The 27,986-nt window shown below is 51.8% G+C and overlaps 12 protein-coding genes across 12 annotated transcripts; 7 read left to right on the forward strand and 5 right to left on the reverse strand.

Annotated features, from left to right (window-relative positions):
* Window positions 1–2,250, forward strand: N7443_010754 (glycoside hydrolase family 95 protein; the record flags this gene model as incomplete). The annotated part of the gene is made up of 1 exon (XM_056890810.1): window positions 1–2,250. One exon carries the CDS (start codon window positions 1–3, stop codon window positions 2,248–2,250), a length of 2,250 nt encoding a protein of 749 aa, XP_056737301.1.
* A 335-nt stretch (window positions 2,251–2,585) lies between these two features.
* On the forward strand, window positions 2,586–3,953 carry N7443_010755 (glycoside hydrolase family 1 protein; the record flags this gene model as incomplete). Its single annotated transcript, XM_056890811.1, has 1 exon — window positions 2,586–3,953. The coding sequence occupies one exon, from the start codon at window positions 2,586–2,588 to the stop codon at window positions 3,951–3,953; it is 1,368 nt and encodes a 455-aa protein (XP_056737302.1).
* A 152-nt stretch (window positions 3,954–4,105) lies between these two features.
* N7443_010756 (uncharacterized protein) lies at window positions 4,106–4,312 on the reverse strand (the record flags this gene model as incomplete). Its single annotated transcript, XM_056890812.1, has 1 exon — window positions 4,106–4,312. The coding sequence occupies one exon, from the start codon at window positions 4,310–4,312 to the stop codon at window positions 4,106–4,108; it is 207 nt and encodes a 68-aa protein (XP_056737303.1).
* A 455-nt stretch (window positions 4,313–4,767) lies between these two features.
* N7443_010757 (putative acyl-CoA:6-aminopenicillanic-acid-acyltransferase) lies at window positions 4,768–5,637 on the forward strand (the record flags this gene model as incomplete). Its single annotated transcript, XM_056890813.1, has 1 exon — window positions 4,768–5,637. The coding sequence occupies one exon, from the start codon at window positions 4,768–4,770 to the stop codon at window positions 5,635–5,637; it is 870 nt and encodes a 289-aa protein (XP_056737304.1).
* A 348-nt stretch (window positions 5,638–5,985) lies between these two features.
* Window positions 5,986–6,901, forward strand: N7443_010758 (cytochrome b561 domain-containing protein; the record flags this gene model as incomplete). Its single annotated transcript, XM_056890814.1, has 2 exons — window positions 5,986–6,118; window positions 6,393–6,901. 2 exons carry the CDS (start codon window positions 5,986–5,988, stop codon window positions 6,899–6,901), a joined length of 642 nt encoding a protein of 213 aa, XP_056737305.1.
* A 255-nt stretch (window positions 6,902–7,156) lies between these two features.
* On the forward strand, window positions 7,157–8,752 carry N7443_010759 (putative serine--tRNA ligase DIA4; the record flags this gene model as incomplete). The annotated part of the gene is made up of 1 exon (XM_056890815.1): window positions 7,157–8,752. The coding sequence occupies one exon, from the start codon at window positions 7,157–7,159 to the stop codon at window positions 8,750–8,752; it is 1,596 nt and encodes a 531-aa protein (XP_056737306.1).
* A 419-nt stretch (window positions 8,753–9,171) lies between these two features.
* Window positions 9,172–10,869, reverse strand: N7443_010760 (uncharacterized protein; the record flags this gene model as incomplete). Its single annotated transcript, XM_056890816.1, has 1 exon — window positions 9,172–10,869. One exon carries the CDS (start codon window positions 10,867–10,869, stop codon window positions 9,172–9,174), a length of 1,698 nt encoding a protein of 565 aa, XP_056737307.1.
* A 1,063-nt stretch (window positions 10,870–11,932) lies between these two features.
* On the reverse strand, window positions 11,933–12,798 carry N7443_010761 (uncharacterized protein; the record flags this gene model as incomplete). Its single annotated transcript, XM_056890817.1, has 2 exons — window positions 11,933–12,629; window positions 12,746–12,798. 2 exons carry the CDS (start codon window positions 12,796–12,798, stop codon window positions 11,933–11,935), a joined length of 750 nt encoding a protein of 249 aa, XP_056737308.1.
* A 2,984-nt stretch (window positions 12,799–15,782) lies between these two features.
* Window positions 15,783–17,197, forward strand: ptpB (tyrosine protein phosphatase PTP1; the record flags this gene model as incomplete). Its single annotated transcript, XM_056890818.1, has 3 exons — window positions 15,783–15,942; window positions 16,022–16,287; window positions 16,343–17,197. 3 exons carry the CDS (start codon window positions 15,783–15,785, stop codon window positions 17,195–17,197), a joined length of 1,281 nt encoding a protein of 426 aa, XP_056737309.1.
* A 919-nt stretch (window positions 17,198–18,116) lies between these two features.
* N7443_010763 (VanZ family protein) lies at window positions 18,117–18,855 on the reverse strand (the record flags this gene model as incomplete). Its single annotated transcript, XM_056890819.1, has 2 exons — window positions 18,117–18,766; window positions 18,831–18,855. 2 exons carry the CDS (start codon window positions 18,853–18,855, stop codon window positions 18,117–18,119), a joined length of 675 nt encoding a protein of 224 aa, XP_056737310.1.
* Window positions 18,856–19,427: 572 nt separating this feature from the next.
* On the forward strand, window positions 19,428–22,957 carry N7443_010764 (SAGA histone acetyltransferase complex subunit SPT7; the record flags this gene model as incomplete). The annotated part of the gene is made up of 4 exons (XM_056890820.1): window positions 19,428–19,920; window positions 20,034–20,501; window positions 20,567–21,714; window positions 21,767–22,957. The coding sequence occupies 4 exons, from the start codon at window positions 19,428–19,430 to the stop codon at window positions 22,955–22,957; spliced, it is 3,300 nt and encodes a 1,099-aa protein (XP_056737311.1).
* Window positions 22,958–24,784: 1,827 nt separating this feature from the next.
* Window positions 24,785–27,943, reverse strand: rna14 (cleavage polyadenylation factor subunit RNA14; the record flags this gene model as incomplete). Its single annotated transcript, XM_056890821.1, has 4 exons — window positions 24,785–24,798; window positions 24,853–26,560; window positions 26,610–27,041; window positions 27,095–27,943. The coding sequence occupies 4 exons, from the start codon at window positions 27,941–27,943 to the stop codon at window positions 24,785–24,787; spliced, it is 3,003 nt and encodes a 1,000-aa protein (XP_056737312.1).
* Between the last annotated feature and the right edge of the window lie 43 nt (window positions 27,944–27,986).

Below are 27,986 nucleotides of genomic sequence, written 5' to 3' on the forward strand. Positions count from 1 at the left end.
ATGGAAGAACTGTGGTACGAGCAGCCTGCAAACGACTGGAATGAAGCCTTACCAGTCGGCAATGGGCGTCTCGGCGCTATGGTCTATGGCCGCACGGACACGGAGATGTTGCCACTAAATGAAGACTCAATATGGTATGGAGGTCCCCAGGATCGCAACCCCCGAGATGCGTTCAAATCCCTTTCTCGGCTACGACAGACCATTCGTGCCGGAGATCATGCAGCGGCCGAGAAGCTGGCCGCGCTTGCCTTTTTCGCCAATCCGATCAGTCAACGACAGTATGAGCCTCTCGGTACTCTGTTCATGGACTTCGGTCATAGGCCAGATCATGTTACTGCGTATCGACGATCGTTGAATATTGAGGATGCCACAGCAAATGTTGAGTACAATTACCAGGGACATCATTGGAAGAGAACGATCTTCGCCAGTTATCCTGACAACGTCATTGCTATTCGTGTTTCATCTGGGATTAAATCGAACTTTGTCCTCAGATTGACTCGGATGAGCGAGCTTGAATTTGAGACCAATGAGTATCTGGACGATGTCTGCGCCCATGGTGACTATATCAGGATGCACGTTACCCCGGGAGGCTGGAATAGTAACCACGCATGCTGTATCGTGGCCGTTCATTGCTTGGATGATAAAGGGGACGTCAACCCAATTGGGAATAATTTGGTAGTAAACTCCAAGGACACCGTCATCCTGATCGCTGCACAAACTACCTTCCGTCACCCAGACACTGACCAGCGCACTTCACAAGACATCCAGAATGCTCTCAATCATCTCCGTGATTCTGTTTCAGAGATGCGTCAAAGACACCTTGTGGACTATCGGTCACTATATGCCCGAATGAATCTCCAAATGAGCCCTGGTCATCCTGAAATCCCAACCGACAAGCGTATCCAGGATTCTCGAGATCCTGGCTTGATCGCGCTTTACCACAACTACAGCCGATACCTTCTGATATCCTGCAGTCGTGGCGGAGAGAAAGCTCTTCCTGCAAATCTACAAGGCATCTGGAATCCATCATTTCACCCTGCATGGGGCTCAAAGTTCACCATCAACGTCAACCTGCAAATGAATTACTGGCCCGCAAATGTCTGCAACTTATCCGAATGCGAGCTCCCACTCTTCGACCTGTTAGAGAGAATGTCTGAAACAGGCAAAACCACAGCTCGGGTCATGTATGGATGTCGCGGCTGGGCTGCCCATTCTTGCACCGATATTTGGGCCGACACCGCCCCAGTTGACAGATGGATGCCGGCAACTATCTGGCCACTTGGTGGTGCTTGGCTATGCTATCACATCTGGGAGCGGTTTCAGTTTACGGGGAATCACGACTTTCTTCGACGTATGTTTCCTGTTCTACGAGGGTGTGTGGAGTTTCTCATTGATTTCCTGGTTGAGGATGAGACTGGAGAATACCTGATTACAAGCCCATCTGTATCGCCAGAAAACTCGTTCTACGACAAGGGACAAAAAGGTGTATTATGCGAAGGATCCACAATCGATATCCAGATCATCAGTGCTATCCTGGCTGCCTTTGAGTCATGTGTCAATGCGTTGGGGATAAAAGATCCTCTAGTATTTTCAGTCGACACTGTTCGCGCTCGTCTCCCACCGATGAAAATCAGCCGTTTGGGAAGTCTCCAAGAGTGGGCTCTGGACTACGATGAGTTTGAGCCGGGACATCGCCATACTTCGCATCTGTGGGCCTTGTACCCAGGAAACGCCATCACGCCAACGAAAACCCCCGAGGTGGCAGAGGCCTGCGGTGTTGTACTCCGTAGACGAGCCGAGCACGGCGGTGGCCATACAGGCTGGAGTCGAGCGTGGCTCATCAATCTGCATGCTCGTTTGCTTGAAGCTGAAGAGTGCCGCAAACACTTGGATTTGATTTTGTCTCATTCTACTCTTCCTAATATGCTGGACAGTCATCCGCCATTCCAAATCGATGGCAACCTTGGTGGGGGAGCGGGTATTGTCGAGATGCTCGTGCAATCGCATGAGCCAGGCTTGATCCGACTTCTTCCTGCATGTCCGAACTGTTGGACAGGGTCCATTCGCGGGGTAAAGGCACGCGGCGGATTTGAAATACATTTTAGTTGGGAAAGTGGGTGTATTGTTGGTCAAGTAATGGTTATTTCGCAAGGGAATGAGACAACCATTTGTTTTCCTGGTGAGAATGGGCGGAGGGTGAAGATTAAGGGGTCTGATGCCCATCGAGGATATCATTTTATAAATGCATAGTGCTTGAATCTCCTTCGGTAGCAAAAAGAATAACACAAACTACCACATTTGGTTTCTTTTCCAAGATTTCCAGTAATTTGATTCTACCCCGATGAGCTCTAAGGTCGGGCCGTCATCCACTTCTCCGCACTATCCCTGTCCATTTGGTCCTTCCCTAAAGAGGCACGGAGCAGATCCCGTGTATACCGGACTCTGGATAAATGAGATTATCCCCAAACAAAAATACCGCCTTAGCCAGGAGCTTGCAATGACTTTCAAATCCTATTGATGCTAAACCTTGGAACGATCAAATCAACACAACCCAGCCATCAAGATCGAGCGATAAACTCTCTACCATGGACATGGAATCAGTTCAAGACCTAAATGGCGTTCTCCGCCCCGACTTCTTCCATGGATATGCGACTGCCGCAGCACAAATTGAAGGCGCGTGGGATAAAGATGGCAAAGGGGTCTCCATTTGGGACACCTTCGGCCACACGCCAGGGAAAGTCTCCGACGGAAGTACCGCAGATGACGCTGTGCGGGCATACGACCTTTACCGCGAAGATGTCGCGTTGATGAAAGCTTACGGTGTGAACGCTTACCGGTTCTCACTAGCCTGGTCTCGCATTATCCCACTCGGAGGTCGCAATGATCCTGTCAACGAACAGGGTATCAAATACTACTCGGATCTGATCGATGAGCTTCTGAAGCACGGCATCACACCCTTCGTCACCCTCTTCCACTGGGACATCCCGCAGGCCCTGGAAGATCGCTACGGGGGAATGCTGAACCAGGATGCGTATACACCTGACTTTGTACGATATGCCCGAGTCTGCTTCGAGCGTCTCGGCGATCGAGTCCAACACTGGATTACATATAATGAGCCTGGCGTATACACGCTCGCTGGCTACGCCGCTGGTGTCCACGCACCCGCTCGATCTTCATTTAGAGAACGCAATGCCGAAGGCGATTCATCGACGGAACCCTTTACCGTCGCACACACGGAACTGGTCTCCCACGGCCATGTGTCTCGGATGTATCGTGATGAATTTCAACCTCATCAGAAAGGCACGATTGGAATCACGCTGCACGGAAATTGGTCAGAGGCGTGGGATGAGGATGACCCGCGCGACCAGGAGGCCGCTGAGCGGGCGCGCGAGTTTGAGATATCTTGGTTTGCGGACCCGGTTTATAAAACGGGTGATTATCCTGCGTCGATGCGGGCGCAGCTTGGGGATCGATTGCCGAGGTTTACGGAGGAAGAATCCAAGCTTGTGCTGGGAAGTTCGGAATTCTATGGGATGAATAGCTACACGACTTTTTTCATGAAGCACAAGACAACGCCGCCGGATGTTAATGACCACAAGGGGAATGTGGAGATTCACGATGAGAACCAAAAGGGCGTGCCGCGTGGCGAGGAAAGTGATACGGAGTGGCTTCGTGCTTCGCCTAGGGGATTTAGGAAGTTGTTGAATTGGATCTATGACCGGTACCAAATGCCGATCTATGTGACAGAGAATGGCACCACTGCAAAGGGAGAGGTGGCTCCAACGCCGGAGGTTCTTGATGACAAGTTTCGGATTCGCTTCTTCGAGGGTTACGTGGGTAATGCACTGGCTCGGGCTGTTAAAGAGGATGGCGTGGATATTCGGTCGTACTTTGCGTGGACTTTCACCGACAATTGGGGTAAGCTGATAATATCGTTCCTTGAGCCTGGCTGACAGATATGTAGAATGGGCGGCTGGTTATTCCGACCGATTTGGATGCACTTTCATCGACTTTGAGTCTGAAGAGAAGACACGCTATCCAAAGCAGTCCGCTTATTATCTGGATCAGCTGTTCAAACACTTGATAAAACAGAAATAGATTATGCTTAGTTAACAATCTTCCCATCATACCCATTACAGGTGTAGGTGCCTCGGCCTGGCTGTTGGGGGTTGGGGTAATGGTAACCCTTGGGGGAGCTTGGATTAGCAATACGTAGTAGAATACCATCCGAGCCAGTTACTTCCATAGCACTGACCTTCTTTGCTGAGGAGACCTCGGATGTCTGCCGATGTGGCCAATTGGGGCAGGTCATTGCGAATCTGCCACCTTATCGGCTCGCCCCCGCTCGACTCCAACTGAAGGGAGAGCGACCCAGCTTCAATGTTAATAAAGAGTTCCAGCCGCAGATCCGAATGGGTGAGAACTTCAAATCTCTAGTTTTTTGACGGTAGTGTGTTTGGATTCATCTCCACTTCCGAAATGGCACAGAACGAGGAGCCAATTAAGCTCACATTGACGGGCAGCCCCCGGGAGGTACTTCCCCCCTTTGATAAACCTAGATTATTTCAAAAAAGAATTCACTAACGCGGCGCATCAAAGATCGGTATCAGCCATGGAAGAGCCTTGCGAGATCACATCCGTAGCCAAATCAGCATCTATGACGCCCTGTTTCAATACACCTCAAAGCTATCATGGCCAGACGTGCGCGAGGTTTCCAGGGAGTTCCAACCACATCTCAAGACACTAGTGCCGCACCTATACGCCGAAATGGAAGGAATCGCTGAAGGAGCGGGGCTCGACTTACTTGACATCCTGGCTCTGAACTGTCGCAGCGAGATCGCCTTGGGCAAGTTCTCGGATGGCTGCACAACTTTGAGCTGGAAGAAGAACGATAACGCACGAGTTCTATCTCAGAACTGGGACTGGACCAAGACAGTGAGCAAAAACTTGGCCATGGTCTCCATCGAGCAGCCCGGAAAGCCTACGATCTACATGGTGACCGAGGCAGGCATCGTGGGTAAGATTGGGTTCAATACCGCCGGAGTTGGAGCCTGTCTGAATGCGATCCGTGCCAAACCGATGATTAGCAGCAAAATCCCGATCCATGTCGCTCTCCGTCTATGTCTTGAGAGTGACTCGGCAGAAGCTGCGGTGAAGACTCTCGAATTGATCGGCGGAGTTGCCTCGGCCCAGCACATCTTGATTGCTGATAGTACCACGGCGTTGGGACTTGAGCTATCGCCGGTGGGTAATAAGTACATCCCCGAAGATGCATCGGGTATTGTCGGTCATACCAACCACTTTATTGAGAACCGATATGTGGATGAGCCCCCGTGGCTGTCGGGATCTCCGATTCGCCTCAGGCGGTTGGGTGAACTGACGCAGGGACTGATCGCGAATGGCGTCGAGGGGGATGCTATCACGCCATCTTTGCTAAGAGAACGGGTTTTCTCAGATACATTCAATGCTCCACAGTCGATTTGCTGCGAAGAGGATCCATCGCGCGATATTTCGAACCGAAGCAGCTCCTTGTTCAACATCGTGATGAATCTGGACGCGAAGAATGTCAGCGCCGAAGTGGTCTTTGGTCGCGTGGGATCTGGGGAAGAGGGGCCCGTTTTGAAGATGCCGTGGTAGTTAAATTAATGTACAATGTGATGAGAAATATTACAATCAGGTCCTCTACGAGATCGACATAGCTGCCCCTAGCATGGGGTAGCACGATTGGCAATCGATGAGCACTGACTGGCGTGGCTAGCTGTAAACCCGTTCCACAATGGATCTGCTGCATGAAAAAGTGCATGAACTCGCCATTGCAGCCGACGATCACGCAAATCAAAGAGCATCGCTTTGATCCTACTGCGGGATCATGCCGCATGAATCTTGGTAATAACCGGGGTCGATTTCCGGGTTTCAAATCCCAGGGTCGCCACTCTCCCCTCTTCAGACGTCAACATCATCAGTATCAGCATCAGCCATCAGACAATGGCATCTGCCACGGGAATTCCGCAGACTGATCCGACTACAATTGTCGAGCAGGAGAGCGCACCTCTGTTGGGTCGCCCTGGAGATGCCACGCAGAGACAGGGAGAGAGCATCGCTCGCAACCTCATTTCAGGTGAGTTGGATTCCCGGAGTCTTCCCCGCTGTAACTCACCACCGACTTGGCCACAGGAACCGCGAGTGTAGCTCAAGCTGGAGTGTGGATTGTAAGTGCAAACTTGCCTGTGGGACTTGAGGGGTTGCACGGCATTCATCAGATAACTGACAAGTGAAGCTTGCCGCTCTCGTGTGGTCCAACATCTTGGCACAGCCCTTGGCTCTTTTCACGGCTCATCCGGTAAGCTTTGTACTTTTCTTGAAACAGATCCAGTTCACTGTCTAATCCGAAGCTTCCTCTGTCCAGCTGCTCGCGTCGTCCGGGCTGCTCCTCCAAATTCAAGCGGCACTAATCCTGCAACCAACTACAACCCCTCAACAAAAATTACGCGGCACACGCGTTCACTACAGCATTCAGCTTGTCAGCATCATCTGCTTCCTCGCTGCGTTCACCGTTATTGAGGTTAACAAAGGCGACCACCCGCACTTTGCTTCCCCGCACGGCATTCTCGGCCTGCTCACAGTCATCTTTATCGTGCTGCAGGCCCTCGTCGGAGTGGTCCAGTTCTTCTTGTCTGCTACTGTTCTGCGCAGCGTCGAAAACGGTAAGCGAATCTACAAATACCATCGATGGACCGGATATATTCTACTCTTGCTGGAGAGTACGACTGTCGTGGCAGCGACGCGGACCAGCTACAACTTAGCAGTGATTGGAATCCCAACCTGGGCAGTCTTCATCGCTCTTCTTGTCACTCTATCGGGAATTGGCGCCAGGGTCAAACCGCATAAGTTGGGACTATAAGGTCCGAGGCTACTGAATGAAGGATCGGTCCTACTGCAAGCTATGAAGCTAGACTGAGAAATAGCAGTGAGGAGGTGACGAATGAGACAATAAAACAATGATAACTCTTAGGACTCGATGTTAAAAAAAATAAAAAAAAAAAAGAGCACGAACACGAATGAAGTATACCTGCGATACGTAGAGGGATCGGACCCACTCGTCGGATGATCCACATCCTGAGCGGCCTTCAACGCTTCTCTTTTCAACGCTCTGCCCATGGCTGCCCCCTCCCCCTACATCTGCTTCAGTTGCAGATTATCACCTCGATATGGCTTAACACAACTGCCATTCCGTCGCAGGTTCTCTGTGACCCCGCGAACCTCCCAGATCCTACGGCCCGCGACAGCTCCTAAGCCAACGCCAGACGTCAAGCACATCCGCCAGAATGCCGATCTTTACGCGCAAAACTGCGTCGACCGAAACTACGCAGGCCACGCCGGATACCCGGCAAGAATACAAGCCCTGTACGACGAAGTAAAACAGCTCGATCACGACCTGAAGACCCCGCGCTCCCGAATCAAGCAGTTGGAAAAAACAATCGCGAAGCTTTCTATTGCGGCTCGGCAGGATACAGCCAAGGAGGGAGGCAATGACACGGCAGGGGAACTTGCAGGGCTTAAATCCGAGGCACAGCATCTCAAAGACGAGTCTGCTGCTATGGCCTCGCGCAAGGCGACCTGCGACTCGGACATCCACCGGCTCGCCCTGTCCCTGCCGAACCTCACATCCACTGAAACCCCCGTCGGAGATGGCCCGCGTTTGGTCAATTACCTCAACTTTGACCCGCAATCTCCTCCGGCATGGACCGACCAGTCCCCAGCCGAACTCGGCGCGCGGTCGCACGTCACAATCGGCACCGAGCTGGGCCTCCTCGACTTCACCAGCTCCGCCACAACAACTGGATGGGGCTGGTACTTCCTCATCAACGAGGGCGCCATGCTTGAGCAGGCACTGGTACAGTACGCACTGAGCGTAGCCCGGCACAGAGGCTGGAAGACCGTCGCCCCGCCATCGATCGTCTACTCCTACATCGCCGAGGCATGCGGCTTCCAGCCCCGCGACCAGCATAACGAGCAGCAAATCTGGTCAATCGAACAGAACGAGCGCGATCGCGATACCAAGCCGCCTCGCTCGCTTACGGGAACTGCTGAAATCCCCCTCGCGGCGATGTACGCTGGCCGTGACATCGACGCTAAAGACCTTCCCCTCAAGCTTGTCGGTGCTAGTCGCTGTTATCGTGCCGAGGCTGGCTCGCGCGGCGTGGATACAAAGGGTCTATACCGCGTCCATGAGTTCACCAAGGTCGAACTATTCGGCTGGACGGATAATGTTGACTCGGCCGCAAAAACATCAGATGACCTCTTCGCCGAGCTACTGGATATGCAAACGGAGATCCTGACATCGCTCCATCTCCCCTGCCGCGTGCTCGAAATGCCAACCGGTGATCTCGGCGCCAGCGCAACCCGCAAACGTGACATCGAGGCTCTCTTCCCCTCGCGCTTCCGTCCTACCGAAAAGTCTTCTTCTACTGTCGATCCTGAAGCTCATAGAATGGAATCGGCTTGGGGAGAGGTCACCTCCGCCTCTATATGTACGGACTACCAGAGCCGACGCCTCGCGACTCGCGTGCGCGGCGGTGCTACTAGGGAATCCCGGTTCCCGCACACAGTAAACGGTACTGCGATGGCGGTTCCGCGTGTTTTGGCCGCTATCCTCGAAAACGGATGGGATGCTGAGCATAGAGTTGTAGTCGTGCCGGAAGTCTTGAGACCCTGGATGGATGGGATGGAGACGATTGGCAAGCAGGCCTAGATGCTGGAACAGATATTTCTGCTCTTGCGCACCCTGTATATTAATGTAGGATACTCCCCCGACGAAGTGTATAGATATTTATTTGAGAAATGAAAATATTTTTTAACCACGTTCAATTCCAAATATTCTATTTATTGCTATCCCATGCCCAGCGCGTAGAAAGTCTACCTACCCTGAAACTTCAGGGCAAGGTTTGCAAGCAATTGACCACCTGGATAGGGAACTGGAAATAAAAGACAAATTCATGAAATCATAAACACATTAACGTAGATTGGGGTAAAATAGTAGTTAGGCATCAATCAAATACACATCACATCATCGCAAAAAGACGACAGGGAAATAGGAGTACAACCGGTTCACTTCGACAGAACCAGCTGTCTGAAGTGAAAAGCGCCAACCAAAGCCAGGTTCAAGTCCAGCTAGCCAGATAAATCCCAGGGGAGGTCAGCCTCGTCGACGCGTGTACAAGTCAAGTAGGGCAATCCTGGGCTTGGACCTTCTTGAACGGTGACCGTGCTAGCGGCTCGTTCGGCACTACTCTTCGTTTCAAGCTCCAGGAAGTTCCGCATGAGCGGCTTGACGATCTCGCGGGCTAAACGCTTGATCTCGTCCATCTTACGTTCGAAGCGTTTGAGGGTTTCGCGGCTGTAGGGAGAGTCGGAGGAGGGGGTGGGGTGGAGTTTGAGAAATCGTTTCAGTTCGTCATGGGGTAGATATGCTTGGGAGGAGGATGATCCAATGAGTCTATACACCCGAGCTGCGGGGTCGGGTGAGGTAGTCGGTCTTGATGAGGTTGTTTGGGATGCTGTCGCCATTAGAGGGGGTGGGTTGCTTGAGTTCTTGAGTATAGGAGCTCGTGGAGGAGTGGTGTTTTCAATCAGCCATTGGCGGAATAATGAGACCGCAAGCCAGTCTAGATAGGCGTTTGCGGGACCGACGCGCTCGCCGCGGGAGGTGGTAAGGGATAAGCGGAAGAGCTTGGAGTCGACGCGGGCTTTCAGGTCCTCGAGGTCTTCGTATTTGTCCTCGATTAGATCGAGCACAGCGTTTGGAAGGGGTGCGTATGATCCGTTCCGTAGGTTTGGAACGGCGGAAGGCCACTGGCCTACAACGTGGATCAAGGCTTCGGAGAAGATGACCCGGCTGCGAGCTAGGTACCCGAGTTTGAGGTAACTGGGCGGGTACTTTGCGATTTGTTTGAAAAGACGTGATCCAAATCCCAAGAGGTGGTGGTCTACGCGCGGGCCTGTCACCGGCAGTGCATCGTACATGTCTGCTAGAGCGAGCAGAGACTTGCACTCTGTATAGGCAGAAGCGATGTTGACACTGTTGAGGGCCGGGGCATGGTTGTAGAAGATGCGAAAGAGGTTTTCATAGTCGCGAACCAACGGGTCAACACCTTGGCTATCACCCCCGGACGACGGAAGGTGAACAACCGACTGCATTCCTGACAAGTTCGCCATGGACCTGAAAAAGCCTGCCTGTGCGTTGGACGGTTTCGTCATCATTGGGGGAAACACCGTATGGTCGCCGGTGAACATCGGGGCGTAGGTTGGTTGCTGTAAGGGGTCTTGTTTAGCTTCACGTGCACGTAGATGGAAGCGACTGCCTGGCGATGCGAGACCGACCTTTTGTACCAAAATAGGCTCTTCGTCCTCTGCGCGAGTCTCCCAATCCAGCTCATATCTCCACCGTCTCTTCTCTCCCGGCCGTGGTTGCGATCCCCCAGTTTCCGACTGCGCCAGGGTCGACCCATTTGACAACGAATCTTCTTCGCTCAGTCGAGACAGAGTCCCGTCAGGCTTAGGTACGCCTACTGCTAAGGTATTCTGACGAGACCAGTCTTCATTTGTGCTTGCCTCGAAGAACCCCGAGCATTGCGCCAGGATCAACCGGTGGAGGAGGTATCGTTTCTCTTGCGACCCGGCGCGAATGACGACCTCGGTGTCGCCGGTGTATGTAAAGATAGGGAAATCATTTGACGAGCTACTGAGAGAGCCACCATGGTGAGAGCGACCCGAGCGATGTCGTCGGCCGGAGTGCGACTGTCGCGACACGACGGACGGGGCGCTTTGGAGTGGCGCAGCGCGATCGGCGATTTGAGCTGAAGACACCATTTCGCGAGATCATAGTCGGCAAACGTGTAGCAAAAGTGAAGGGCGATCAACACCCGCACAGGGAGCGCGTCATCCAAGTCTTGAAATCCGAGATAGAGGGTGTAGTGCAGGTGGGAGGGATGCGCGACGGGGATATCTTTTCCCCCGCGATCGCCCTCAAAACACCGGGGGTCAGCGGTAGAGTAGATGCGAGACAGTGTCCCGGAAACAAGTGGATTCAAATCCTTCCAAACCCTTCCAACCCATGGAACGAAAGGTCTAAACTGTGGAGAGAATCGAACCGAGGAAATCAGACCCGGGTTCCTGAACTCCTGAGTTTCACTTCCCAGTTTCACGGCCGCAACCAGCTCGGTCCGCGAGTGGCAAAGCTGGCTGCGGCCAATTACCAATGTTTGTCTGCATATCAAAATAGTTACATATAGAATCTGAGGATCCACGAAATGGACGAACATGACCGTCTCTGGCTTCGGCATCCAAATCCAGGCTTCCTCCCTTCTCGCCCGGCCCGTTCGAGTGCCTATAAGATGTTTCATCCGCCCACTACTCCGGCTGTCTCTCTACACCCTCCTCTCTTTATCCCAGCCCCACTGCCGAAGTCGACCTTGACGTCCATGTTTTCTAAGTCCCCTACCACCAAATCCCAGAACTAGCTATTATGGCCGACTTTTCTCTATAGCGCCTACGTCCGTACCTCTAGCTCGGGCTAAGCACTAGTATTAGGCAGATCCTATTCCTCTCCTTGACGAGAAAATTCGAGCCAGACTAGAAAATTTCCGTAGTCTTAGATAGCTCCTTCTAAACTTCAAGCTAAAGACGCCGCTAGGTATTACAGCCATACAATGCTACTAGCGGAATTAAGTGTACACTTGCCCTGGAAAGCTATAGGGCGAGGAAATAACAAGCGAGAATAGATTTCTCATTTAACTGAGCGAGGACTATCTAGACTATCTTCTTCAAGAGGATTAAGCAATCTATATAAGGCTGAGAGCTCCTGGATCAACTCGCTTACGGTCCATCAAAGATAGGCAAATTATGCTTATCTCGCGAGACGTCTCTCATCATTTTAAAAATTGTCTTTCATCATAATTGAGACCTCAGGAAAATTGCTCGGCTCCTGCCCTTGCAGCAGCGCCCCACCTTCCTTGCCTGTGAACGCCCTGTTCATCCATGCGGTCGTATACGCTGTCAGGATTCGTATCATCTCGGCCGGCGCAATCGTGCCCAGCAGATCCGCGAATGGCGCTGTGCTCTGCCCAGCCGCCTGGAACAGCGTGGCCACGTCCGTGAAGGTTTCGTGGGTCGTATTCGCGACGTGGACGACCAGCTTCGCCCCCTTCAGCTGCGGCCACGCCGCCAACCAGGTGGGATCGGTAGTGTTCTTATGGCTCATGAATAGCACTGGCTGGGACAGCCCCGATAGGGGCGGCGATCCGAAGATGGAGCCATCCCAATTGATCGCGCCGCGAATGCGAGGGTCCCGGCTGGCGGCGACGATGGCGGAGGCGCCGCCCACGGAGTGGCCCAGCATGGCGACGCGGTTGGTCGGGAACGGTCGGGGCCCACGCTGGGGAAGCAGCTCTGCCATGGCGGTCGCGTTGCTCAGCTGGTCGATAACAAAGGATGCGTCGGCGGCGCGAGGGTACTCGTCCCAGGTAGGGCTGTTCAGTATGGAGGCATTGTTGTAGACTGCGTGGCCATCGGAATATATAATAATGTTGGCGTCCTCGGGGTGATCGATGGTGATGACTACGAAGCCCTCGCTGGCGATGGCCGAGGCGTTGGCGTTACAGCATAAGGGTCATTACGGGAGTAGTCGATGAGGGTCCCAGTCGTCAATGTGACATTGTATATACCAGGCGGGTTTGGGACCAGGTACCCGGCAGTCGTGTTGGCGAGCAAGAGGAGAAGGATCGAAAGCATGGATTGCATATTTTGCGAGTCTCGTTGTGTTGCAACTACAGTGTCGTGGAGAGTCGGGCGCAAGAGGCGGGAGACGACTGGAGTAGAGAGACTAAGCAACTGATGGGCGTTGTTTCCTATTCACGCAGAAAGAAGGTCCGCGATGTGATACCAGGGGTTCGGAACAACGAACGCGACTTAATGCACGGTTAGGTGATAATAAGAATCAGTCCAACTAGTGCCATACTGGTAGGAAGTTCACTAAAGAGCAAGGCGGGCTGTTAGATGGCAGTTAGGTGGCAGTTCAGGGACTATATACTGTGCGGCTCGTACGTGATATCCGTTCATACATGCACGCAACGGAGCACACGTGGTTGAGTGCATTTTTTGGACACCAATGGGACCGAGCCGGAGCCTCAGCCTCAGCCTCAGCCTCAGCGCGATTCGTAGTTCTGTGCTGAACGGCCGTCACTTCCGTATGCACGAAAGCCGGTTACTTTCTGGCCCGAACAACCTTCCTTGCTCTGGCGGTTTAGGGCTTCCGGAAGGCTCGGCATCTCCGATGTCGTAACACTATACTTTGAACAAGCTACGGCCAGTGAGCACGTCGCTATCGCGCCAGGCTCATGTCATACCGCAGCCACAAAGCTCAACTAGGCGGCAGCAGGTTATGTAGACAGCGTGTCTGCCTCTCCACCAAAGAATCCCGCAGCAATACTTCTTCGATATAGCTTCCGCCTCTCTTCATGGTCTGTAGATAAGTTATAAATCCCACCAGAGCTTGTATTTTGCTTCTGTCAAGGATATCGAAGCACTTGCATATTACTGGCAAAGCCGCCTGTCTCTGCTCAGATTGGAATGGCAAGCACGAATCATAGACTGCGGATGACTAGAAATACCTTAACGAATACCTTTTTAGAGCACTGATTTGAAATACTAGCAAATAGATAGAGTACGTGGATCCGATTGACTAGAGTCTATTTAACGATGACTGCAACGATTGTATTTCTGGTTTCTGGGTCTACTTTTCCTCGGCTTTCTATTCCCACGTCGTATTTCCTAATGTCTAGCTTCGGTGGGGCATAACTAATTTTCCGTAACTTTGAAAGAATGTATATTCTCAAGAATAGTGACAGAGACACCAAGCTATACTCACTAGTCCGCCCACATACATAATGGCCTTGAATACGCTATCGTCGTACACACCAATTCAGGAAGATTTTGGGATCTTTGCTTGCAATTGTCCAATTTTTGACATCTTCTTCACAGGAAGTCTTTATATACCTAAATGCATCTCGAAGTCGAATATGCGGGTATGATTATAATGTCGGCTGCGTTTCAGATATCTCTGCTGCAAGTCACTAAAGATCCTCCATTAAATTATCAATAAGTGAGATATTATGAGCGTTAGAACACTTCAAGGCGATCAGAGAGCGCAAAGTCTCATGTATTTCTCGAAGCCGATTTTTAAACCCCTTAATTGTTTCATTATTGATAATTGCGCCTTCGAGAAGTCGTTCTTCAATATGGTGAACTCTCTTGAAGGTTGATTTTAGAGGAGCGTCTCTCCATGCTGTCCTGTAATACATTTTGAAAATATGAATCCACAAAAAATTGCCTGATAATTTCCCAGCCGCAAAGGACGTGCTGGCTTGGACAATCGCTCAGTCTTGCTTTCATACAAATCTTGTCAGCTCTCATGACGCAGAAACTAAGCATACGGTACGTGGTACTCCAAACTCATCACTATAATGCACAACGGTCGGTCTTATTCGGTAGAGCTTGAAGGAGCGTTGGTGTCGAAGCCGGTTTGCTATTTCCGGCTCATGCGAGATTAAGGATTCCAACATCGGATTGAAGATCTCGAGACAGTCAGCAACCTATATTGAGCATCATCTCGGTTTTGATTTATTGCAGGTGGAGGGAGTCAACCTAGGTACTGAATTGAAAAATAACCCAAAAAAAACTATGGCACACTCATCATGATTCAAACATTGCAGAAACCAGTTGTTTCAGAACACTGATTTAGAAAAGCAAAACTGCATGTCTTGTTCTTTGTTTTGGACGTTATACATCCTGATGTGGAAGCGACGATACTCCTACGTGTAGCGTCGCCAGGCATCGACTAAAGAGGTAAGTTAGGCCATCTCGCGCGAACTATAAGGAAACGAAACGCGCTTGCGACCGCGTCCGGCCTTGAGCCAACCGGAATCTTTTATAGTTTGTGTTTTCCCGGGCGCTGGAACATGGTTTGCTTTATGGCTTCTTGAGTAATGTCTTAAAATTAGAGTACAGTGATTCTATAAAAGGATAGGGTATTTTGAGAGACAGGAAAGTGCAGGAAAGGGAATACCACAGGCTGACTGAGCTTTGAGGAGAAGTTGGGCGTGTTTACATAACGGGCGGTAAAAGAGGCCCTGCAGGGCAGGACAAATCCGAATGGCCAAACCCGGAAGGCCGCAATTAAATCCCAAAATAGGGACATCTCAACCGTTCTCGGGGTGTGGATTAAACCTGGAAATACTATACCTTATATATTCGGGCCCACGTTATTAGGTGGCGGAGACCTCGGGATTTCCCTTCCCCTCCGTCCTACTTTCTCATGCAACTTTTCTTTTTTTTTCGCCCCTCTATTTTAGAAGAGTATTATTCTCACCCCCGATTCTCCAGTTGACGTTTTCGCCGTATACGAGGTCACACGATTCGCTATTGCGACGCTCTGCTCCTCACTCGACGCCCACCCCGCGATCGTCAAAAATCTGGCCTTGAACACGTCTTCCCGGGACAGCTTCTATAGCTGTCCCGATCTGTCCACGCTGCAGATTTCTTCCGCATCTGCCGCACTATACAGAATCGAAAATATCGAGCAGGGAGCCAGTACCGACCCGGATCGCTCGCCATCTCCCGAGTCTGCCCCGCGCGCGAAGAAACGTTCGAGAAGCCAGGCCGTCACCAGGAAGGCGCGCGGTGTGATCGGCAAGGTTCGCGCATTCCAGCGGATCGCGGCCGCCAAGATGGCGCATCCGGCCATCAAAATCGATACCAGTGTCCCGGCGACTAAGCGCGATCTACCGGACGGCGATGCAGCCCTCGATGTTGGTGAACAGGGAGATCCCCGGTTGGAAGCTGGATACACCGACAACGTCCCGCCATTCCTATGTCAATCTGTCTCGGGTGAGTGAGGGGTGCATGCGCCTATCGGAGAATACCTGCACGTGGGAATCGTTTGACTGACCGCTCTGGTATGCTACAGAGATCCATGACAAATTCGAAGACCTCGAATGGATACAGAGGTCGCGCATGGCCGATGGTTTGCTCTCCAACGACCCTTCTCACCCCTTCGCGCTCGAGGGTGATCCCAAAGTCAAGGCGAGGAACAGATACATAAACGTGCAGGCGTGGGCAAACTGTCGTGTCCATCTCAGGGTGCCTGAAGGGGAGTGTGATTTCATCAACGCCTCGCCGATCATCCTGAGAGATTCGATCACGCAGGAAGAACGGAAGTACATTGCGACACAGGTAGGTGGCAGAAACCTTGGATCCCTTGATGTAGCGTTTGCTAAGCGTGTCACAGGGCCCAAAACACGACAAACTCGCACACTTCTGGCATATGGTCTTTCATGAAAGCAAAGAGGTCGGCGTTATCGTCATGCTCACTCAGACCTTTGAAGCTGGGCGGGAGAAATGCGCTCAATATTTTCCGTTGGACTCAGAGCAGGCTTCGATGATTCTATCGGAAGATGAGTCTGACTCCTTGAGCAACGAGAACGGTCAACAAGAAGGGGCCGCCCTTTGGGGAAAAGTCACACTGCTAGAAACGACATTTGATGTGAAGTCGCGTTCTGAGATTCGGAAACTCGAGCTCAGCATTGGCTCAGAGTCGAAGATCGTATGGCACTTCCTTTTTGCGGGCTGGGCGGACTACTCCAAACCCGAAGGAAGCGATCGCCAGGCACTGCTGGAACTGATAAATCTGTCTGCGTCCAAATGCAGCCCGGACAACCCACGTGTGGTGCACTGTAGTGCGGGTGTTGGCCGGACCGGAACTTTCATTGCGCTCGACCATCTCCTGTGCGAGCTTGAGTCGGGCCAGTTGTTGCAGGTTGCCGATCCAGAAATCGACCCCGTGTTCGACACCGTCAACTCAATGCGTGAACAACGCATGATGATGGTATACAACGAAATGCAGATGCAGTTCATTTATGAGGTCCTTCGTGAACAGGCTGACACGAAGCTGGGCAATTATCCGGCGCCTAATGACGAGTCAGTTGGAGCTCAGGGCGAAGAGCGGTCTTCAAAGATGGCCAAGCTGACGGACGAAGCGGACTACCAGCCTGCGTCGAAGCCCGAATTGGAGGCTGCGTCAGACCGAGTTCCAACTCCGACACAAAGCTGGTCTGGAACGCCCGAGGTCTCCGACAACGAGTAGATCTCATCTCCTTTATCTCTTTGTACTTTGCTCTCCGCCCTTCGCCCTGCGCCACGATTTATTTGTATCCCATTTTTCCCATCACGATTTGTTTACGAGCCCCTTGAACGTTACTTGGTTTCTTTCTTTATATGCATCCCGTCATGGCATCCGGTGTTTGCGTTCTGCTGTTTTTTACTCTCAATTCCTTAGCAGGCTGCCTTTGGTTTTATTACTTCTTTCATATTCGTCTGAAACACATCGGCAGCCTCCTTACCCTTTTGAAATACCCCCAGTTTTGCATGGTCACCTTGTTTGATGTCCTTTGTGCCCTATGTAGTTCTATGCCCGTTGACTGGAGTTGCCTAGTCTTAGCTTAGAATTGCTGTATACTAGCGAATGCCGAATGATGATCATACTGGCTCTATCAAAGAGCCGAGGACGCAACAATCACCTAGCCAAGAACAAACTCAAACATGTATTTTGATCTGGAACTGGACCACTGATCCATCCGCGACAACGTACATCAAATATAGCTCCCCATCTTCGGTAATGTTACAAGGCATCTATAATGATGTATCAAAATCGGTCGTCATCGAAAAGTGACATGAAATTGAGTGGATTTTCTGTACAATCACTCTGGAGGATGAAATCTCACTTGTACGAAAACAATTGCACTATAAAACAACACAGGAATGGCAATTTCTGCCATTTCTCCAACACCCAGAAGGGAACCTCACAAAGCTCACCAAACAGAGAAAACAGAGAAACACAAGGGTTGTGAAACAAAAACCTTGAAATATTTGACTGGTATCATTCCAACGTGAGAGATCGATCGATGCATTAGTCCATAATCATAAACGGTCAATGGGAAAATGTGGCGACACCGCTCGTCTCGACCGTAGAGCCGCATTGAACCCTGAATTCAAGCAAAGTGCCATCAGTCAGCGCGCTTCGCAGCGGCATTCTCAGCTACAGGACTGCTACTACCAACGCTCGCCTTGTGGCCCTCCTGGTAGCTCGGAGGAGAGTCATCGGGCTCGGAAGGTCCTGGGCCGTCCTCGATATCCCAATTATCGACAGCGTTTTCATCCCAGTTATCCACTTCGCGTTCCAGGTTCATAACGCCAGATTCCTGCGGGCCCAGTCCCTCATCTTCGCGCGTGGAATGGCCCCCAACGCCGGCACCAAGCTCGACGTCGTCATCTCCCTCCTCCATCAATCCGAAACGGCTCTTGCGGCGACGATCCAGCATGCGGCGGTGATACCAACCGCATAGACCAACAGCGCCGAGGCTGCCGACCACATTGGCGAGGATATCGAATGGGTCAAATGCACGGTCATTCGGCAAGAATCCTTGAATGATTTCAGATCCGATACCGAGGCCGAGGGTGCAGACAATCAGAGTCAGGTGGAGATTGCGCCGACGGGTGGTATCCAAGATCCAATAGAACGCGACAGACAAGAGAAAGAAGGTAACCAGGTGGAGGAACTTGTCATTCGGTTGGAGATTTGAAGGAATCGTCGATGAGGTGGCATGTGGAAGTAGGCCGATATATCCAGCTAGAATGATGAGGAAGACGAAAGCTCCTAAGGTACTTCGGTAAGCTTGCGCGTACTTTCCGGGAACATGGTATTACGGTCAGGAACGTACCTGCAAAAGGATAGCGGATGCGCATGGTGATTGAAGAGGAAGAGGAAGCTCGAAGCTTCTTCCAAGGTGTTCCGGACAAGCTTGGTTGTAGTAGGCAGCTTAGCGGAGATTGGCGATAGGTAGCAAAGCGGTGATCAGTCGGCCCCAGTTGCTGCCTTGTGCGTCATATGTGGAGTTCGGTCGAAGGAGATGCCAAAGAACCATATCAGGACAGTATCTCAATCGTCACTTCATAGTTCAATGAACGACTGAACATCAATAAGCAAATGCTCAGTAAAGAATTAAGCGCGTAGACAACCAAAGTCATCACCGTCGACGCCGTTCTCGCGATCTGCCGCGGCTCTCCGCCTTCGCGCCCTACTTCATCCCCGTCCAGAGAAACTTCCCTACAGAAGCCCATAACTTCTTCATCAAACATCGCCGCCGTGTCATCGTCTTTGGCCATTTCGACATCGCCTGTCGCTTCGGCTGATTGCGAGGCATCTCTACATGCCTCTTTTGCCCCGCAAAACACCCCTGTCGTGATTTCTCGGCCCGTGATCCCAATCGTGGAGCATCGAGTCTCTCCCGCCCCAAAACCGGGGTTTTGGAGCGACCATGTCGCTCGGCCACAACGCCTGGCCTCCAGGCAATATCCGCCCCCCGGATGATCGCCAGGACTCTCCGCGCTCTGTCAATGGCTTGGTAAAGACATTATCTGGCTCGCGAACTCCCCAAATACGCGGCTCTGTCAGCGCCGACGGGCCGATCCCTGGTAGTATGACATCGGAACCCGATATCGCGATCGAGGAGGATCCGCGCATTGCCCAATTTCGCGACTTGTATCGGATAAGTGAGGCGAAAATAAACGCGCTTTTTTCTGGATATCATACTTTCGACGATTCTGCCGATGTCGCGGTCGCCGACGAACCGTCCGAAGCTGAACGCGTCGATGCGCCGGCACCCCCTGCGGCTGCGCCGAAGAAAGCCACCCGCAAACTCGACGACGATTATGATGACTATGATGAGGACGATGATGCAGATATGGCCGACTCGGGCGAATCGCCTTTGAAAGCCAAGTCTGTCCCGCCGTCGCAAGACCCCGGTGCCAGTACGCCAAATCTCCAACGCCACGATACTTCAGCATCAAGCAGTGCCGACGGAAACAAAGAAACGAAGAAAGAATCATTGGAGGATATTCGAAAAAAACTTGAGGAAGATAAGAAGGCGACGGAGGAAGCTGCGAAACGAAGCTTCCATACCCTTTTTACACCTTGGAAAATGATCGCGATGCCATGATGGATCAACAGCGATTGGAGGAATCTGAACGTCAAGTCGAGGCTGAAATTTCTGGTCAAGCTACTTCCGGTGGGACCAACACCGCTGGTGGTTCGGTTGGTTACAGCTCGCTGAGTAACACGAACCTCGGTGCCTCAAGCTTGACGTTAAAAAACCTCATCGCTCGAATCGACAAGAAGCGCGATATGGTGCAGGCGTCGGATGCGGAGCTTCGAAGCTTGTTGAGTGAGGTTCGCAAGAATCGAAGCAAGTGGGCGAGTGAAGAGAAGATCGGCCAGGAAGAGCTCTATGAGGCCGCGGAAAAGGTTCTGAGTGAACTCAAGGCTATGACAGAACACTCTACTGCTTTCTTGACTCGAGTCAACAAGCGCGACGCGCCAGATTATTACTCAAGTAAGCTCCGTGCACTCCTTACACGAGCCCCTTTTGATATCGCCGATACTGACTTTGACCCACAGTCATCAAACACCCCATGGACCTTGGAAGCATGACGAAGAAGCTCAAAGGCTTGCAATATCGATCCAAGCAGGATTTTGTCGACGACCTCAACCTCATCTGGGCCAATTGCTTGAAGTATAACACCAGCCTTGAACATTTCTTGCGCAAACATGCCCTCTACATGCGGAAGGAGACCGAGAAGCTCGTGCCTTTGATTCCCGATATTGTCATCCGCGATCGCGCGGAGGTTGAAGCTGAAGAGCGTCGCATGCAGATGGCAGAACTCGACGGCGCTGATGAGAGTGATGATGAGCCTATTATGTCTTCGCGAGGAAGAAAAGCCCCCGGAAAGTCCTCTAAGAAGGGCACCGCGCCGTCTCGCAGCACCCCCAGTGGCTCTGAAGGCCCCCCTGGCGCATCCTCCTCTCAACCTCCTGCTATCGCTCGTGCAGATTCAGACACCGCCATGGAAACAAGCCAGAACGGCTTCTCTACTCCGCCTCCGGGTTCTTACACGCCATCAGATCCTGCGGGTGGTGGGATGGGTGCCGCGGCCAGTCAGCAGGAAGATGCGATGGATATTGATACTATGCCAACTACGTCAACTACCGCGCTGAGTGCTCTAGCCGGTCCCGGTGTAGAACTCGATGACCCCGAGTACAAGGTCTGGAAGCAAGTGACTAAGAAAGACCGTGCCCTTATTGCCTCTGAGCGACACCGTCTTCTCAAGGGTGACAAGCTCAATATCGATGAGCCTGCTTTGCTGCGAACCAAGGCCGGCATGCGCAGATGGCTCCGACATGAAAAACAAGCAGCTCTTGAGGGAGGCAAGGTCCATGACGCTGCATCTCAGGCGGGGGAGCCTGGGGCTGCTGGTGAGACCCTCGCCGAAGGCATTGAGGACGAAGACGACAAGATGGTTCCTTACTACTACGATGTTATGTCCGGTGTCCCAGATCTCCCCGAACGGCTCGCCTGGAAAGAAGATGCGCAAGGCAACATGGTAGATGCTTCAGAGGAGTATCTCAGAATGCTACCGAAGGGCTTGTTTACGCAGCCTGACAGCAAGTTGACTCGCAAGTTGACCTCGAATATGCGACAGATGCAAGAGACCCGCAAGATCTGCTCAAAGATTGGTATCGTGAAGCAGATGCAACTGCAATCTCAGGTACGTGGTTTTTTTCCTTTTTGAAGTGTCTATCAAACTAACGTCTCCTTAGATGTACCAAAATCAATTCCAGAAGTATAATCCTGAGCCGTTTGCCGAGCAAGATGTCCCACCCCACGTCATGAATGACAATGGCCCTGTCATCGCACCTGGAACTTGTCGAGCAGCGCTGCAGCGATCTGTCGCTAAGATCTTTTATCATGCTGGCTTCGAAGAATATCAGCCATCTTCTATCGAAGTGGCTACTGATATTGCTTCAGACTTCTTCCAGAAGATCGGCGAAACAGTGAAGTCTTACATGGAAGCTCCCAGGGTCCCAATCGTGGAAAATGCGACAGCCTCTTCTGAGTGGAAACCTGCATTTACGGAACCCGAAGTTGTCCTCCACACGCTTTCTGCCGTTGGCATCGACATCGAAGAGCTAGAATCTTATATAAAAGAAGATGTTGAACGACTCGGATCCAAGCTTACAACTGCCCACGATCGCCTCAAGACCCTTCTCACCGAACTCCTTCGACCTGCACTTGCGGATACCGGCGAGGACGGCTCCAATGCCTTCAAAGATGGAAGTGAGCAGTTCGTTGGTGGAGACTTTGCAGAAGACATCGACGAAGATTTCTTTGGGTTCAAGGAACTCGGGCTGGACCGCGAGTTCGGTCTCTCCAACCTCAGTGTGCCGCTTCACCTGCTCCAGAACCGCATGTTTAACGCGGCCCAGTCACAGAATACCAACACCACTCAAGTGGTCACCATATTCCCCACGCCCCCGCCGTATGCCCGCATCTCGGTGGACAACGTGTCTGATCAGATCGGAATCGTTCAGGCATTCCTCAAGGGCAAGCTCGATGCCAACAGCGACGAGCCTCTTGTGGAAGACCTGGAGCTTCCTCCCAAGCAAAGACCCATGGCCACCAAACCCCGTCTTCCAGCTTCAGGCAAAATTCCCGCTCTGGCCGGCATCTCTGGACCTCATGCAAGCCCCCAGAAACGGGCTGCGCCACCAAACGCATCTGGAGTCGCTAAGGCGGGAGGTTCTGAGCCAAGTAAGAAGAAGTCGAAGAAGAACAGCGGCGTTGCGCTGGAGATGTCCAACTTCAATGGTGATGGAGACGCCAACTCCGGTGCTATGGATGGTTCCGGGGACTTCACGTCAGATATGAAGCCCATCGATGGATCTAATACAGCCGATGGTAATGGTGAAGCATCCCAAGCAGACGTGTCCATGACCAATGGTACCGCATGATCCACTCACTGAGAATATTTGCGAGTGCTCTATACCCTTCCATGACTTTCCTTCTATTCCACCATCCTTTTTATCCTTCCTCTCCCCCCAATTATCACTCCTCATATGCATATCGGGGAAGGGACCCTGTTTTTTCCAAAGAGCAAGCCACGATCTCGGTGGCCTTGTTGCCAGTATTTCTCTCCACCGCTGATCATACGTTGGTCCAGAATATCTGGACGGGCTGTTAGAGAGGATGCACAACTGACGAGCCAGAGACATCTGGTGTCACAAATGTGGCTCAATGGCAATGACTCTATTCATGTCTCGTCTGCACTATTTTCTCACAAATCCTGGGCTCGCATGCATCAATAATCGTGTATCCATTCTGCCTGTCATCATTCCTTGCGTTCTATGTATCATAACATACCATATGCCTACAAGCCAATCTTATTTCCTCGTGCTTTAATTTTCTTTGAATTCGTATTGACTGCTAGCGGTTGACGCAGAATTCTGCTAGTTATCTCTTGGAAGACATAAGCGCTGGGGACTTGAAACACTCAGCCTTCAGTGATATTTGGAATAACTCCCAACATTCAACTTAAGCGATTAGAATGTTGATAGGTTCATGTGTCGTATGCTGGGGCCACGGTGACGTGCATTGAGAGAGCCTATTTTTCAGAATGCCACCTTCAAGCCTGGCCTCTTGATAAGAAGAATGGTGATCGACTCGAGAACACGCTCTCCGGAAACCTGATTGACCGTGATATCACAGGTCCTCATGGATGGGAAACTATACTGTACGCCCACGCTGCATTCCAGGGAAGGTCGCGTCCAATTCACTACAAGGTTCTCGACGAAATCGGTCATATGCCGAGGAAGTCGAGAACATGATTTACGAGCAGAGTCACCAGTACATCCGGTCCACTACCTCGGTTGGAATTCACCCAGCTATCTACAATGCTCATTTGATCACCGCTCGCGCTCGTCACGGTAAAGATAGACTACCGACGCCGGTCCTCAGCTCGGTCGTGATTCAAGACAGACTCGTACTCCACAGCTTAGGGTCTTAGTGGCGAAGGAGAATAAGTCTGTGGCAGATCAGAAGCTGCTTCAGGAGGTCATGCCTAAGCGAAGACTGCTTGGGTTCAAGGACTAACCTCCTTGCGTACTCCATGTGGTTTTTAAGGGCTTCATGAATGTTTCTTCTTTCTGGTGACTTTGGGCTTGACTCCTAGATTGGACCCTTTTCACTGCAGCCATTCTTGTTCCTTCGGGCGTTTGAGAACTATCTGGTCTCCGCGGGGACCTACTCAGGAGTTCGACCTGTTTGCGATAAACAGAATACCAATTTGCAGTTCAATTATCACTTCTGCTTTGTAGGCACGGAGTTACGGTTAATCGAAACAGTGAGTTTATACTCAAGCTCAAAATGAGCAATTAAGCTACAATGAAGAGTACAAGATGTACCGCATGGAAAAAAGAAGACAGCCATGGCAAGAGAGCTTGGCAATTATTCATTGAAGTATCTGCGCTTGTCGATGACTGTACAAAGCACCAGGAACCCGTCCATCAGAAATCCTGAATAGGGGAACACAAATGCCAACTGGGAAGATAGCCACAGGGCTACCGACGCCCAGGGAAGAATGCAAAGACGCCGACGATGCAACGGGTTCAGGATACCCACAAAAACTCCACCTCATCCCGGGGAGCAAAAAAAAAATAACTCCTTCGGAGACATGTCACCGCAATTGCGCGCCTGAAAATTAGGTGGAAAATTCATATTGCAAATGGTGAGATTATACACAGAAGATAGTGGCGGCGGTCGTTTCAGGGGAGAGTTGAGTCTCAGCGGTAGGGGCCTGGGGAATGGGGTTAGAATGTTTTGCAGCGTGGTCGTGATAGTCCAGACTTACCGGAATAGGGGTTCATGCCGGACTGTTGAGGGGCTCCAAGTCCTCTTGCGTTCGCCGGCAGTGGGATTTGAGCTGGAGAGGCTGGAATTTCCACGTGGCGAAGGAGGTCGACCATTTTTTCGGGGGAGAGGCGAGAGATATTGTAGGCTGCGGCACCGGGAATAATGCTGAGAAGGTGGACCACATCTCGGGGAAGAGGAGCGGGAGAACCCTGGGGTTTATAATGGCCTGACGCCGCCAGGCCGTTGAGTTGCTGAGTTCGCTTCTGCTGCTCAACACGTCGGCCTTGCTTCAAGGGCGACTCGGCACGGACGAACTTGCGCGGACGATCGGAGTCGTAATCGAAGTCTTCGGCAGGATAAGGTCGCTTCGGCGAGCCCGAAGACTGGTCCTTGAACTGGGGCGCAGGAGAGCTGCGAGCCTCAGGGATCATACCTGGGAACATTGACTTCGGTCTTGTTTGAGAGGGAGATAATATGGGCCGGACAGTCATTGGGTTGAAGGTGGGTGTGGCGTAGCGGTGGGAAAACTGATCCAAGGACGGTTCTTCGGGGTAGAGTTCACGCATACGGTTCTCCAGGTTAACAACTTGGACCAGGTCACCGTAGCGTGACTCGTATTCGTGAAGGAAAGAGAAAATAGGTTTGGCTTTGTGCACGTTCTCGGGATTGGCGGCCAATCTCCTGACAGTTGTCTCAAAGACGGCACGGGCATTGATGATATCGTTGATATCAATCAGATGCTTCAGGTACTCCAAGGCAAAGTTCTCATCCTCGGGGAACAGCTTTGCGCCGCGCTCGAAGATTTTGGTCGCGGCAGGGTCCTTGTAGCAGTGATACTCCATGAGGGCACTGGCGATGTAGACATCACTAGTGATGCGGCCTCGCTTGCGCGCTTCAGCAAAGATCTGACGGGAACCAGCCATTTCGCCAGGTTTGCCCTTGCCCTGGATGCGGCGCATAGAGCGCATGAGTGCAATCCAGGCGAAGGAGACGGTCTTAGACAGAATGGTGATCTGGACAGAGTGGGCATTGCGAACAGCATCAATCTGCGACTTCTTCGCGGCCTCCCTCTCCTTCATTTCCGGGTCATCTTCCTCATCTTCATTGTGATTGCCTTCAGGGTTTTGCTGCGCGAAGGTTTCCTCGATCCGTGAGACATCCTGCGACTCTTGGTTTCGAGCCTTGTGTATCAATTCGTACAGAGTATCAAGCAGCTTGTCATAAGGTTCCCGCACTCTAGCGGCCCGTCCGGCCGAATCTTGCTCAGAGTCTGAGGTGACCTCAAGTCGATCTGCTCGTTTGAAGGCCAGCAGACAGCTCTCTGGGTTAGCCTCGATACTCTGCTTTAGCAGGTCATTGCCCTCGTTCTCCATGTCATTCAAGATGCAGAACTCAGCAGCCTCGAACCAAATCTCGGGAATAAATCGGAGTGCCATAAGGGCCTGCTTGTAGACGTAGACCACGCGGGTCTTGAAGAGAGTGGGGTCATCCTCCTTCAGAACCAGAGGGTCTTCTTTCTCCCAGGCAATCCAACGCTTCCAGATGTCAACTTGCTGAGCAAATTCGGCATCACCAGCGTATCCGGGAACAGGAGGCAGTCTCGGCAGTGAGGTGCGGACCAAATCTCGGGTGATGTTTTGCAGTTCTGTGTAAGAGCTGCGAGCAGTCATGTACGAAGGCGAGTGCTCTTGCAGAAATTTCCGGCCCTGGGTCAAAGTTAGCGCGACTTCATGTGATATAAATTACTAGACGTACTGTAAGCTTGTTGAGACCCATCTCAAATTGGTCGTAATCCTTCCACAGCGTGTTGACAGCCTGTGTAGGGACACAGATAGCCTTCTGGTAAGCCTTTCGCAGCAAATCCATCTTCTGCTGGTCCTGCCAGCCCGAGCCGCCAATCGTGCCGGGTCCAGATCGAATGAACTCGACATGGTCGTTCCAGATGTTTCCGCTGTCCTTGTCCATACCAACATACTGAAGGGCAAGGTCATATGCTGAAGAGATTGTTCGTCGTGCTTGACCACTGGTATCTGTGCTCAAGGGGTTGCGGCGACGCACATAGTCCAGGTAAACACACCAAAGACCAACATTGGGAAGTGTGAGAAGTGTGCGGTTGAAAATCTGCTCCAAGCGGAAAAGCTCATTGAGTTCAGATTCCATAGTAGCATATGCCACCCATTGATCGGCCTGGCATCAAAGGTTAGCATAATGGCGTAGACAAAACAATGAAATGAGCTTACAGCCATTGGAAACAGATTCAAGAACTTCTCGTATACCTCGCGAGCAGTATCCAGTCTGTTACGACTCCGGTGCTCTCCAATCAGCTCCAACCACGCTGCGATATCTCCTCGCGGATCCTCGTCGATCCTGTCCTGCAGGATTCCCACGCGGTCATGAGGCAAGCGGCCTCTCGTCGCCGAAGGCGAGTCAGGTACAGGGGTAGGAACGGTACTGTTCTGCATGCTGGTATCATGGACAGGCAACTGGAGTTGACCAGGATCAGAGGGATCGATATTAGGAACAGGAGCAAGAGAATAAGAACTATTGGCAACATCTTGCACGCTGGCAGAGCCCTCTGGCGGCTGCGACGATACATCAGGGGAAGTTTGAATTGCATTTCCTGAACTTGGATCTTCAGACATGGTCATATGCATGGCATTTGTGTCATCCACCCCCAGTGCAGCCGGTGGCTCGTAGTCCGCCTCATATTTGTCATCCTCATCATCATCCTCGGCCTCAAATCCCCCGATCGTTCTGGTCAGGAGCTGCGCCGATGCACCAGAGGGTGGTACTGGCGTGGACGTCTGAGACTCAGCACGTGAGGGGGTCTGGGAGGGATCCGGCGTGTCACCGACTTGGTCAGTGGTCGGGTCCGAGGATTCATTGGGATTGGGAGCTGCGGTGGCGTTGACATCGTCCTGCTCGAGATCTGCCTGGGTGGGCTGGTATTGGTCATCCAAGGTACTAGAGGGGTCATATTCATCGTCGTCATTGGGTTCCAGTTCTTCTTCAGCTTCAACGGGTTCAATCGTGTCAGCATCTATGGCCTGGGCCTGCAAGAAGGCCTGGTCGGCTTCATCGTCCGCCATGATTGGCGATAGTCTGTGGTGAGTAGCTCAGTGCGCAAACTGC

The sequence above is a fragment of the Penicillium atrosanguineum genome (assembly GCF_028827265.1).
Source record: "Penicillium atrosanguineum strain IBT 20685 chromosome Unknown utg000008l_segment0_segment0, whole genome shotgun sequence".
NCBI classification, from domain to species: domain Eukaryota; kingdom Fungi; phylum Ascomycota; class Eurotiomycetes; order Eurotiales; family Aspergillaceae; genus Penicillium; species Penicillium atrosanguineum.